This window comes from Labrus bergylta, chromosome 2 (assembly GCF_963930695.1).
Source record: "Labrus bergylta chromosome 2, fLabBer1.1, whole genome shotgun sequence".
NCBI classification, from domain to species: domain Eukaryota; kingdom Metazoa; phylum Chordata; class Actinopteri; order Labriformes; family Labridae; genus Labrus; species Labrus bergylta.
The window spans coordinates 15,245,899-15,257,884 of record NC_089196.1 but is presented as its reverse complement, the minus strand read 5'-3'; the positions used below and the strand labels follow the sequence as shown (position 1 = coordinate 15,257,884).

Genomic DNA, 11,986 nt, shown 5'->3' with positions numbered 1-11,986 from the left:
GTCATCTGGACTAAAAGGAAATACTTCAAAATAAAAGCCCTGCAAAAGAGTAGCGATAGATAAAGAGATGAAGAGACAGACAGAGTCAGAGTTATTTCTATTGTTCAAACTGTTTCCCATGCCTGTTTGCCATTACTCCATGCCATATACAGAGAAATAATACTCGTGTCACTACGATTAAAAATAAAAGTAACAATAATGCTGATAACAAAACTTACATAGGCCTATATATTAGGCTATTTATTATGTTATAATGACTAATCTTAATTTAGTATCAAATAAATGATAGATTATTCAAGTATGATGCTATGCAACAGAAAATGACAAATATTTACAATACCGAGAAATAATCAAAGCCTGCCACTGATGACTTCTCTATTAAACGAATTATCCCATGCTGCTTGCCTTTGTTCTTAGCGAGTACAGTCTTTGCTCAAACTTGGCTCCATAAAGAGAATGCCATGTTATTTCCCCTGCTTTATCTTGCACATCAAAGCAATTTCTTCATTTTCCCACAAATCCCATTGACTCCACTAATAGAAAACCGTCTAGTATGCTTTTTCGGTGAGAAATGTCATTTTACCAGTTTCTTCTTGCACATAAAAACAACTTTTACATAGGTATACAAATCAATGGATCCTAATACTAGACACCATCTATTACACTATTAATACATATGGGGAAATTTCACTGTAACATTTTAAGAAATCTTTGCTCAAACTTGCAATTATTTACCCTGTTTTGTATTGGACCTAAAAGCAATTTGTTTATAGGGTTGCAGACATATCCAATGGATTCCACTAAAAGACACCCTCCATTAACCTATAAATAAGTATGTATGGAATTACACTGTAAAAAGTAATCCACAAACTGCCAAAATGTATAATAGTTTCCCTGTTTTATATTGCACAGCTATGTGTTCATACGTTTGTATACAAGCCCAGTCGATTGTAATAATAGATACACTACTACCCTAAAATAATTTATTGGGAAATATCCCTTAAAAAAAGATTTTCTTTGCTCTAACAACCTTACTCAATGTTAATTTCCCCTTTCCAGTGAAATTCCACCAAATTTGTTTATAGGCTAATAGAGAGTGTCTCTAGGTGGAATCCATTGGAATTGTCAGCAAACTTCTGAATAAATTACTTTTATTTCCAATCAAAAACACAAAAAATGACATTGATTTTGGTGGCTTGTGCCTAGTTTGAGCAAAGTGAATTTTCCCCATATTTGTTTATGGAGGGTATATCAGTGAAATCCATTGGATTTGTTTTTAACCCTTGAAAACATAGCTTTTATGTGCGTTGTAAAACAGGGAAAATTATATCGATAATTTTGATAATTTATAAAATTTATAAAATTGGGTGTCTAGTATTATAACCTTTATGTTTTGTTTGCAAACCTTTGAAGACATTGCTTTGAGTGCAAGATAAAACAGGGAAACGTGCATTGAAGTCTGTCATCCAAGCCAATTAAGTTTGACCATAGTTTACCAGAAATGTCCCCATATTTATTTATTTTTTAAATAGAGGCGGTTTAGTATTGGAATACACTGAAATAATTAGCATTTGGATAAAAGAGGGAGTCTAATATTATAAGGCATTGTATTTGTTTGCAAACCCGTGAATAAATTGTTTTATGCACTAGATACATAAAGGGGTTTTACCAGGCATTGATACTGAATTAAAAATATTGTCATTACTCTTCTTAAAGTACATGATCAATGTATGTGAATAAAGCACATTAAGAATTGATTTATACAATATAAACATTTATTTATAATTAACTTCTGGGGGGGACTGAGTATATTATTCTTATTATACAAAGCAGTAGTATTATAAGCATTAATAGTAGTTGTTGTCTGAATGTGGGTAGGAAGTAATGGGATACAGTTTGCACAATATAAATGCCTCACAGAAGAATCTATACAGCCATCTATCGCTACTCTCTCATTTTGAAGTTTTTACTTTCAGTCCAGTGTCACATGGGTCCGCACGACCCGATGACGGTAATAAATGCGCAGCTAAAAAGTCAAACTCGTGCTGACGGTGCTGTCGGCTCACTTCACAGCAGCCCAGAGACCTTTCCAAATGTTTGTTTTTACGAGCTTTATATGGCTGTTTCTTGGATAACCATTCAATAAAAACCAACCCAATTCGGGTTATTCTTATATCTCACTTCCCTCAGTTTTCAACCTACAAACTTTACAACATCATGTGGATCTTTAAAAATACTCTTTTCCAGGTTTCTCACATATTTTGTATGTATGCATGTGCATGTAGGTATGAGTGTATGTGTTTGTGATATGTATGTATACTACATGTATATATGTATGTGTATATATATATATATATATATATATATATATATATATATATATATTTGTGTGTGTGTGTATCATGTGTATGTATATGTATGTATGTGCATATGTATAGATTAATGTTTTTATTTTTATTTCTTGCTTTTACGCATTGCCTGTAAAGCACTTTGGTCAGGTGAGGCTGTTTTTAAATGTGCTATACAAATAAACTTGATTTGATTTTGTCGACAGGGGGCGCCGCTTGATTTGTTTAAGTCACGAACTGTGTAATGACGTCACTTCCTGGCGGGGTTTTGAGCCGCAGTCAGACGGTTGTAAACAAAGTCAGCAGCTTGTCTTACTGCGTTTATGGGACAGTGCCGCTTTTATAAAGCTGCACGGGTTAAATCGACAGGAGGAGTGAGTGATTTATATTGATTTGACGATGAGATGTTGTGGAGAACAGCGCGTGTAACCTTTGATTAATTTGCACTGATCAGTGACGTAATCAAGGTAAGAAATCCATACCTGTCCGTCCTGCAAACTACATAAGATAGTTAATAATAATAATAATAATAATAATAATAATAATAATTACGTAATGATTCTTATGTTGTCAGCATCATTTAAACGCAGGGTTTCACTTTGAGCTCTTCATTATTTTATTTTTATTTATGAAATTATTTGAACATCCTACAGTAAAAAAAAAAAGACAGGACTAACTAACATATATCCGTAAAGGACTGTCTAGTCTCTATATATTTTATAACATAAACCACCATGAACAAAGCTTACATTACAACATTATTTCACATTTGCGGAGACACACATATCCACTTTGGTGTATTCAGCTCGAGCTCGAAGAGTCTAGTTAGAATCAGATTCACTACCGAGGTTGTTTTCTTAATTTAATATAAATGTCAGCCCCCTGTGTCTGCGTTCATAGATTTACTTTATACGCACAGAAGTTTCAGAAACAGTAGTAGATCGATATTGTTCATCAGTATAAAGTTGCCCAGCGGCTCCTTGGATCAGATTCAGGTGTTCTCTCAGGTGACTCTAATTCTTTTGTCTCTTTAGGCACTTTCTTTGTTTTGTGATGGACCCAGCTGACACTGTGGGGAACCTCGACCACATGGTGGAGGCTGTGGCACTGACCGGTGCTCCTGCTCCTGACAGCTCTACTGGACAGAAGGATATCTCGCCTGTAGACATGCTGAGGTTCTTACTCCAAAGCTGCCTCAGCGCTTCCTTTATTATTCTGTTTACAGTGCCTGGATGCTGTTTGAAAGTCACACCAATGAAACCAGACATGACTCAAAGGCAGTTATTAGAACATTTATAATGTTAAAGTATTGTCTTTTCAGAATAAAACAGCAGATGTCAAATCAGTGCTTTGAGATGAAAGTACAGATCCATGCAGGTGAGTAACTTTGTGCGTTATTTCCATCTTATGATCTTTCAATGAGTTCAACAAACAAGTCGCTAATATCCAGATTCCCATGACAGGCAAAAGTAAAAGAACGTGCAGCACATCAGAAGCTGAAAGAGACTTGTGAGTATTTAAAATCCTTATATTTGTTTTGATCTAAGATTTGAACCAAATGTTCACATTTTAAAAGCTGTCCCACTGATAACATACTTTTCATGAAACGACACAGGCCAGATTACGTCAGTGAACTGGAAAGAGTGAAGACTTCTCATATTAACAGGACATTGGCCCTGCACAGGTAACCCAGGCCCTATCATTATATTATTATGGAAAAGAACAATTTAAAACCAAGAGGTAATTCTTTTTACTTCCTTCCATTTGCCTTTGCCCTTAACTGCCTCTGCTTTATCTGGTCTCATGCACTACATCACTTTATTCTATCCATTTTATATCAGTATTCATCCAGTTCTGGTTACTTTATTCCTGTTGTTTCTTATCCATCATTGCACTACGGTCACTTTATTTATCTCATTTTTACCTTTATAGTTATATTGTTTATATTAGTTCTGTTGTTCCATTATTCACCATGCACCTTATTAACTTATCATTTAGTATTTGCCTACTAGCACATAGCTTTGTGTATATATATATATATATATATATTTATTTCTTGTTTACTGCACATAGTTCTGTTTACATCTGTTTACGTCTGTTAGTCCGATCACTGTCCACTTATATCTACTCTTTTTATATTTTGTATTTTAAGTTAAGTTTAAGCTTTAAGTTGTATTTAAATTTACACTTTATATTTAGGTTAAAATGTTTAATACTTGCACTGTTGTTAATTTACTGCTCTGTGTGCCTTTGAATTGCCCCCCGAGGACAAATAAAGTTTTTTGAATTGAATTGAATTGAATTGAATTGAATAATCCCGGTTAACATGCCAAATAATGGATCACTGGTGTCTTGCAGAATGCAGATGTGGCACGCTATAGGAGACAAACTTAAACAGAATGATTCTGAGGCTAAGTAAGTCCATTAATAACATATTGAAATAACTGGTAAACATTTGGTTTAATGGTTTTTGCTTATTTTATTGTGTACTTCTTTCCGTTTCAGTTCCCTGAAAGCTTTGGGTGATCGCTGCATGGCTCTTTGTTCACACATTAAACAGCTTCAGAAAGTAAGCAGCCACTTCATCCATCAGTATATTTTAAATTCCGGTCCGAGGCGATATTTTCTTGGGTGTACAATTAGTGCGTTTTTCTCCTCCTGTCTGTAGATGTAAATTTAAGTGACGCTATGTGGTTGCTTTTTCAAATAAATTTGGCTTTGTGTTAGAAAAAGAATGTTAGTCCATTTGACTTACCCATTTTTAACTGGAAATGTTGGAACAATGTGCGCTGCTAAAATCAGCTTTGTTCTTGATGACCTGTTGATGTAGAGTACTGCTTTGTGACTTTTCAGTGCTACAAAAACATCTTCTGTGAAATGACAATCATTTAAAATTAGAGTATGTTCTGTTTTGTGAACAGGAGTCAAGAGCTTTTCAAGATGACATCACAGAAATACAGAAGAAGAGGCTTGGTATGGTGGTATTTTATTTTAAAAAAAAAAGAAAATTGGATCATGTCAACGTTTTTCCACTCTTTTTTGGACAATGGCATTTTTTTTTTTTCTGTAGAGATGAAGCGGCAAACATATGAGAAAATGAAAGAGATGGAAGAGTTGATGTCCAAGAAGCAGCACCCAGACACAGAGAAGTACAAAGCTGCGCTGGAGAAAGGCCAGGAGAACCTGGAGAAACATAAAAAGATGACCATCATGACACAGAACGTCCTCAGGGTAAATAATTTGTTATAGAGGATTCTGCATGAGATGAAATTTACAGCCTGTGCTTTAATGTAACCACCTTTTCTCAGGGAATCCTCTTGGCTTGCAAAGTAAACTGGATGGATGATCCCAAACTTCGAGACGTCACCATGACACTGGAGGATTTTCCCATTTCGGACTAAAGGGGGAATTCATTCATCTCATATCTATGTGTTGTTTTGTCAAATAAATAATTAACACAATTGAGAACTTCTGAATTATGTATTTGTTAAAGCAATGTGGCCTGTGTCCACTAGATGGCGACACGTGAGACGAGGAACAGTGTCACAGTTAGCACACATCCTATCAGTGAAGAAGAGAAAGGGCTCTACACGTGTATATGCAGCACAGTCTTTCAATAACTATAAGTATTATTTTTGGACTTTTGATCATAATAAAACCAAGTGAAAATGCCGAAAGTAAGGCCGGAGAAGAGGAGCAGGCAGCATCAGGAGGTCAAAAACCAAGGTATGTCTCTTCAGAGGAGGGGTTAGCATTAGCATAGCAGCAAACATCACAGTCAGCTGCTGGAAGAAAATGGGCTTTAATGTTAAGACTTTGTAGTGTCATCGTTATAAAACTTATGAGGACTTTTAAACGTTTACATAACCTTCATAATTACATTATTTCCACGTCTCGGCCTTGCATAACATTTGTTTAGGTTTATTATTAATGTTTTTTTTGTTACTCTCCCTGCCCGAAAATGTCAAATCTTTTCAAAGCCTGGTGTTAAGATTGTCAAATACTAGTTTGTTTGTTCATGTCTGCTCATAATGTTTCCCTCTGTCATGCTGATACATTTATACAGCTTCTGCTGAAGTTGCTGTATGAATTGTAACCTCATTTTCAGATTCAATCATCCAGCAAAATCATTTCTCGACATACTCACACACCACTGTTGTCCCATGGTTTGAACGGTGTAGAAATGAGACACTGGGTTAAATCAACAGATTTTAAACTCGGGTTTTACTCCTCTCACATACAAACAAGGTGGTCTCTCCTGTGACATGGGGGTACACAGTATATTGTGTTCAGCCCAGTAGTCAAGGCGGAATAATTACAAGAGGGGAGCTGCATGCAGGAAGATTTATCTTAACATCAATCCCTCTCCTCAGTTCAGTGTCCTAATCCCTTCTGTTGTAGGCGTCATGTTCAACACCGGCATTGGCCAGCACATCCTGAAGAACCCCTTAATTGTCAATGGAATCATTGAGAAGGTATGCTCTACCTATGCACTCTGACAAGTGTTTGATACACATACACATGCAGACAAAGACTGCATGGACGACAACAAAACACACTGTTTCTAAGTCATGTATGTTGCTGTGTTTTTCAGGCTGCTCTGAGGCCGACTGATGTGGTTCTGGAGGTTGGACCGGGTACTGGTAACATGACAGTGAAATTGCTGGAAAAGGCAAAAAAGGTGATTTTTAAAATACTGTTAAACTGGTAATCAGGTGGAGACTGTAAGCTGTGTTCAGATAATGTATTAGTGTTTTAGTAATATAACCCTAAACTGCACTTATCATGTTTAAAGAGTTTTACACGTTGCACCTTGTATCATCTGTAAACACAACACAAGAGTTTTGCATTTCTTAGGTCAGAACTAGATTTTAGTTTAAAAAAAGCAATACCTCATGGTTATGTGTCTTACCTTGCTCTCTTCAGTGATAATAAGGTATACCACTAAACTTTAGCTCCACAAGCTTTGCATACACTTCCATACAGTGAATCCATAGAAAGTTGCACGTCTTTTTCTGGCTCTCTCTGTTCTCTGTCACACTAGTGCTTGCTTGGATTAAAGATTGTCCCTGGGATTATTGATTTTAACAGTTATTTGTTTTTTTAATCAGGTGGTTGCCTGTGAGCTGGACTGCAGATTGGTTGCTGAACTTCAGAAAAGAGTTCAGTGCACGTGAGTGAGGATAGCAGAGCACTGCCACCACATAAATGTTCATTGCGTCTGCAGTTACTTAAAGTATGAGCCAGTGTGCAACGATTTTAACAGGGCGTTGTTTTTCCCCAAAGACCTTTGCAGACCAAACTTCAAATATTAGTTGGAGATGTTCTGAAAACAGATCTGCCCTTCTTTGACATCTGTGTGGCTAATTTACCATACCAGGTAAAACACTTCTCCTCTGCGCTGCACACAGTCAGTTTGATGTCGTTCACTACATTAATCTCAAACTTGTTTTCTTGCACAGATTTCTTCACCGTTTGTTTTCAAGCTTCTGCTGCATCGGCCTTTCTTCAGGTAAACCAGAGGGGCTTGCTCAGACCCTCTCGCTGCTCTTTTCCTATGTCCTCATGGCGCATTTTAGTCATCCCCTCTTTTGTGTTGAACTTCCGGTCAGGTGTGCCGTGTTGATGTTCCAGAGAGAGTTTGCCATGCGTCTGGTTGCCAAACCTGGAGACAAGCTGTTCTGCAGGCTGTCCATCAACACACAACTACTGGCTCGAGTGGACCACCTCATGAAGGTCGCTGTGCACTCCCTGAAGTTTGCCATACGTTGTCTCTAAATGCGGCGTCATCACATTATGTTTTGTGATTGCTCTGTCTCAGAGTTGATGTTTCCCTCTTGATCAGGTTGGAAAGAACAATTTCCGTCCCCCACCAAAAGTGGAGTCCAGCGTTGTCCGAATAGAACCAAAAAATCCTCCTCCGCCAGTGAACTTCCAGGTGAGATTTCACACAATACTGAGTTTAACAGGAGCTTCATTGTACAGAGCTGATCTTTTCTTATCTTTTCTCCCCTGAAAAGGAGTGGGACGGCCTGGTCAGAATAGCGTTTGTGAGAAAAAACAAAACCCTCAATGCAGCCTTCAAGTGAGTATCTTCACACTGCTATCACTGTCACCATGATCCAAGTCTGCTCTGTCAAAAGAGCCTGTTGAAAAAAACAAGTGATCAAGTTGATCTAAACTTTCTAGATCCACCGCAGTAGAACAGCTGCTGGAGAAGAACTACAGAATCCACTGCTCAGTTCACAACGTGGTGAGTCGTGGTTTACTTTTTAGGGTAGGGTTGGGCTCTCAGTGGTTACTCCTTCAGAAGAAGCAGTTTTAAGATCGCTGTTCAATAAAAATGTTGTGCTACATCTTATCAGGAAGTGCCTGCAGACTTCAGCATCAGCAAGAAGATAGAGAGTGTTTTGCAGGGGGCAGATTTCGGTGAGAAGAGAGCCAGGTCCATGGACATTGATGACTTCATGGTGTAAGATGAACTTCTGCTATTCATTTGATTCTCTTAGGCCTCGTGTCCACTTAGTGTTTTTTTTTCCTGGCAGAAAAGCGCTGGATGTGGGCTCGGACTGCTTGCATGAAGCATTTTTGCACTGAGAATAAAAGTGCTGCATGTCCCTCCTTTGAGCCCTGTCTCTATGACGACAGCCTGTTGACAACAGCCTCTGTATGATCGACACGGTTCTGTTGCTTTTTACTGCATGTTTTCCATTTAGATCGTTTATTTCCCGACCAGACACAGAGCAAAGAGGATGTCGGTACAAGCCACGATCCGTAGGTGGTTAAAATACAGGCAATATCATTCATTTGGAAAAGAGCGCCGGTGATGTCAACAGCGTCTTTCTGAAAAGTGGGAAGATTTTCAACTTAAGTGCTCCTAGCGGCCACGCAAAAAAGACGGACCGCTGAAAAGTAGATGCTGTGCACTGCGCTTTCTCTTCGCTTCTGCAAATGCTCTCTACTCATTGAAAACAATTTGTTAAAATATGCTGCCGCTCAGAACAAAACGCAAGGTGGACACAGGACCTTAACCATTTTCTATTCCAAATAACCTCATCAAGTCCACGATCTTTTGTGCTTATTCACTAATGAGTGTTTTCTCTGTCCACAGGCTGCTTCATGCTTTCAACTCTGCAGGGATCCACTTTTCTTAGAGACGAAGCTGTAGAGACCTTTGACTCTTGTGTTGTTGCTTTTAACATGACAGAGGAGACATTACTTGCATTTGAGTATAAAAAATAGTTTTTGTGAACAACATTTCCTCTTGAGCGAAGAATTTCAGGTTCTGGAAATAGTATGAAATGTATAAAGACTATTGGAGACACATTTTAGCTCATATTGAGTTTCTATCGGCATGAGTACACAAAGGTTTCTTAGGGATGCATTACAGGCTGCATGAGGAAGAGACAGTCTGGATGAGTGGATATAAATAATCCAAGTGTACAACAACTGTATTTTGATCAATCAGTGAGTGCATTATTTAAATAAAATCACATTGTTCATAAGTTTATTAACACTTGACTTTTTCTGATCCAACACTATAAGACTGTTACTAAATATGACTTCTACTCTCTCTGTGTGTAAGTATATATAGGCCTCCTTACCTGCAACAGCATCAAGTCAAACTAAACTATATTTTTGTGTATGTCCACCTGTTGTTAAGAGAAGTTTCTCAGGAACACCTGAAGAGACTTTCTTCACATTTTTCTCAATAAATCTGGTTGATCAAATGTTCAAATAAAGTGTTCATTTATACTCCAAAGGTCAACTTCACTGCCTCAATAATGAAGTAAAAACACTTTTATGCCCATTAGTCTTGTGAATGCAACAGCTCAAAGACACTAGGAGGGAATCTCTTCAAATTAAGTGCATATTTTTGGGATTGTCAAAATTCAATGTCACAGTGACTTGATGTGTGTTTCCTATTCTCCTCGATGGACATTCTGGCATCTTTTTTCCACTTTATTGTCCGCCTGAGAATGAATATTGGACGATCTCTCTCAAGCTTTACTCCTTAAGGTGGGTGTGAACTGAAACATTTTGTAAATCTTTGTTTGCTTTGTGTTGAATGTGTTCGCTGAAATTGTAATTTGGGTTCACTTTAGTGTTCTTATTGCTCTCTTTGTTTATTTAACTAATTTTAGTTTTTGAACATCTTTGAAAGAGATGTGTCAATCAATTAAAAACTGACACACAAGGAGTAAAATAGCACAGATTTGCACAACTATAATTGGCCAGAGAGAATGTGGCTTTTGATTTCTGTGATCTGATTGGTTGCAGGTATCTTCAGGTATCTTCACATGTTTACTCTGAGTTCAGGGGGTTGCTGTTTGAGTGAGATGTTTAAGAAAACAAAAAAACAGGCTTTCAGTTGACTGATGAGTCTAATGCAGACAAGTGTGGTTTGCCAAATGTGTGAAGACGAGAGTGTGCATGCAGTTGTGCAGATCTGGGCTTACGTTTTGTTCCTTGGGTGTTAAATTTCAAGAACTGTGTATGATTAACAGGCTATTAATTTTGGTGTGGGAGCAGTCGTAAAAAAAACTACAAATTTGCAATTGTAGTTACTCACTGTGTCCGCTAGAGAACAGGAATGCTTAGAAAATATTACATTAAAGAACAACTACAACAAAGCAAATTTAAGTATATCACGTAACATACAATGTTGTAATTCATGTCCAACTTGCGTTACCAGCGTTTGACTCAATCTTGAATTTCAACTCATCAGTGGTTACAGTCTATGGTTATAATATCTTAATTTGCAAACATAAATGGAAATACTGACTCTTAGAAACTATTTAATGCTCACCACTGCCCCCATGTGGTCACTGTATTTGTCTATTTGTAATGTTTTCAGGGGGAGTTTAACCACACTCCTTGTTTTCAAGGATGGAGACTCGAATTTGTCCATAAACATAGTTGATTTTACCCCCTCAGTAAATACAACAAAAGTATGATAGGATCAGGAAAGTATTCTGTTTAGAAAAAAAAATCAGGTCGAGATAACGACAAAACGTTAGTACACATCACTTTGAACCATTCTTGTGTTTGATATTGAGAGAGCAGACATTCTTTTTATTTAATACAATGTAATGGCACTGTATGTCACTTCAAATAATGTAGTTTATTAGATATAGTTTGATGTATTTTTACTATATAAAGTGTTTTGCAACTCTCTGCAGTGTAACCTTTGGACAGACATGTCACTTCACTACATGACACGACTTCAGTCTCTGGAGAGTAAGCATGTAAGAGAGGGCCCAAATGTCCCTGTATTTCAAGCAGGAAACAACCGGCACCGTGGAGACTTATTTGTACACGTCTTCCTGATTATCTCAGTCATTATGTCACTCCTAAATACTATCTTTATTAATACATGATGTATTATTTAAATCGATGGAAAGATATAGCTACTTGGATTTGTAGTTCTCCCTTTTTAAATCTTACCTCAGCATAATCCATGGATCAACAGAGGTTTAATAAATCTCACCAAAACGTGAGGATGGAGCGAGGAGAAGTCCTGTAGTGGTTTTGTGCTTCTTATTTGCAGCCATGGAGTCTGAAGGAATATTCAACACGGGTTCAATCAACTGTAACAGAGAATTATAACATAATCCATTTGAACTACAGAGCAGGTG

At 37.4% G+C, this 11,986-nt stretch overlaps 2 protein-coding genes across 2 annotated transcripts; both read left to right on the top strand.

Moving 5' to 3' along the window:
* Positions 1–2,588: 2,588 nt before the first annotated feature.
* cenph (centromere protein H) lies at positions 2,589–5,816 on the top strand. The gene is made up of 10 exons (XM_020653638.3): positions 2,589–2,815; positions 3,383–3,523; positions 3,670–3,725; positions 3,812–3,857; positions 3,964–4,032; positions 4,707–4,763; positions 4,854–4,917; positions 5,270–5,321; positions 5,419–5,579; positions 5,657–5,816. The coding sequence occupies exons 2-10, from the start codon at positions 3,402–3,404 to the stop codon at positions 5,747–5,749; spliced, it is 720 nt and encodes a 239-aa protein (XP_020509294.1). The 5' UTR covers positions 2,589–2,815; positions 3,383–3,401; the 3' UTR covers positions 5,750–5,816.
* A 75-nt stretch (positions 5,817–5,891) lies between these two features.
* On the top strand, positions 5,892–9,858 carry dimt1l (DIM1 dimethyladenosine transferase 1-like (S. cerevisiae)). The gene is made up of 12 exons (XM_020653634.3): positions 5,892–6,074; positions 6,750–6,823; positions 6,943–7,029; positions 7,460–7,521; positions 7,635–7,728; positions 7,811–7,860; positions 7,961–8,084; positions 8,194–8,286; positions 8,369–8,433; positions 8,538–8,601; positions 8,714–8,820; positions 9,460–9,858. The coding sequence occupies exons 1-12, from the start codon at positions 6,017–6,019 to the stop codon at positions 9,500–9,502; spliced, it is 921 nt and encodes a 306-aa protein (XP_020509290.1). The 5' UTR covers positions 5,892–6,016; the 3' UTR covers positions 9,503–9,858.
* Positions 9,859–11,986: the final 2,128 nt, after the last annotated feature.

Coding starts and splice junctions, on each gene's coding strand:
- cenph (XM_020653638.3), top strand. CDS start 3,402: ATGGACCCAGCTGACACTGTGGGGAACCTCGACCACATGGTGGAGGCT. Junction 4,764..4,853: donor CAGAATGATTCTGAGGCTAA/GTAAGTCCATTA, acceptor TTTCCGTTTCAG/TTCCCTGAAAGCTTTGGGTG. Junction 4,918..5,269: donor ACATTAAACAGCTTCAGAAA/GTAAGCAGCCAC, acceptor TTTTGTGAACAG/GAGTCAAGAGCTTTTCAAGA.
- dimt1l (XM_020653634.3), top strand. CDS start 6,017: ATGCCGAAAGTAAGGCCGGAGAAGAGGAGCAGGCAGCATCAGGAGGTC. Junction 6,075..6,749: donor TCAGGAGGTCAAAAACCAAG/GTATGTCTCTTC, acceptor CTTCTGTTGTAG/GCGTCATGTTCAACACCGGC. Junction 8,602..8,713: donor ACTGCTCAGTTCACAACGTG/GTGAGTCGTGGT, acceptor ACATCTTATCAG/GAAGTGCCTGCAGACTTCAG.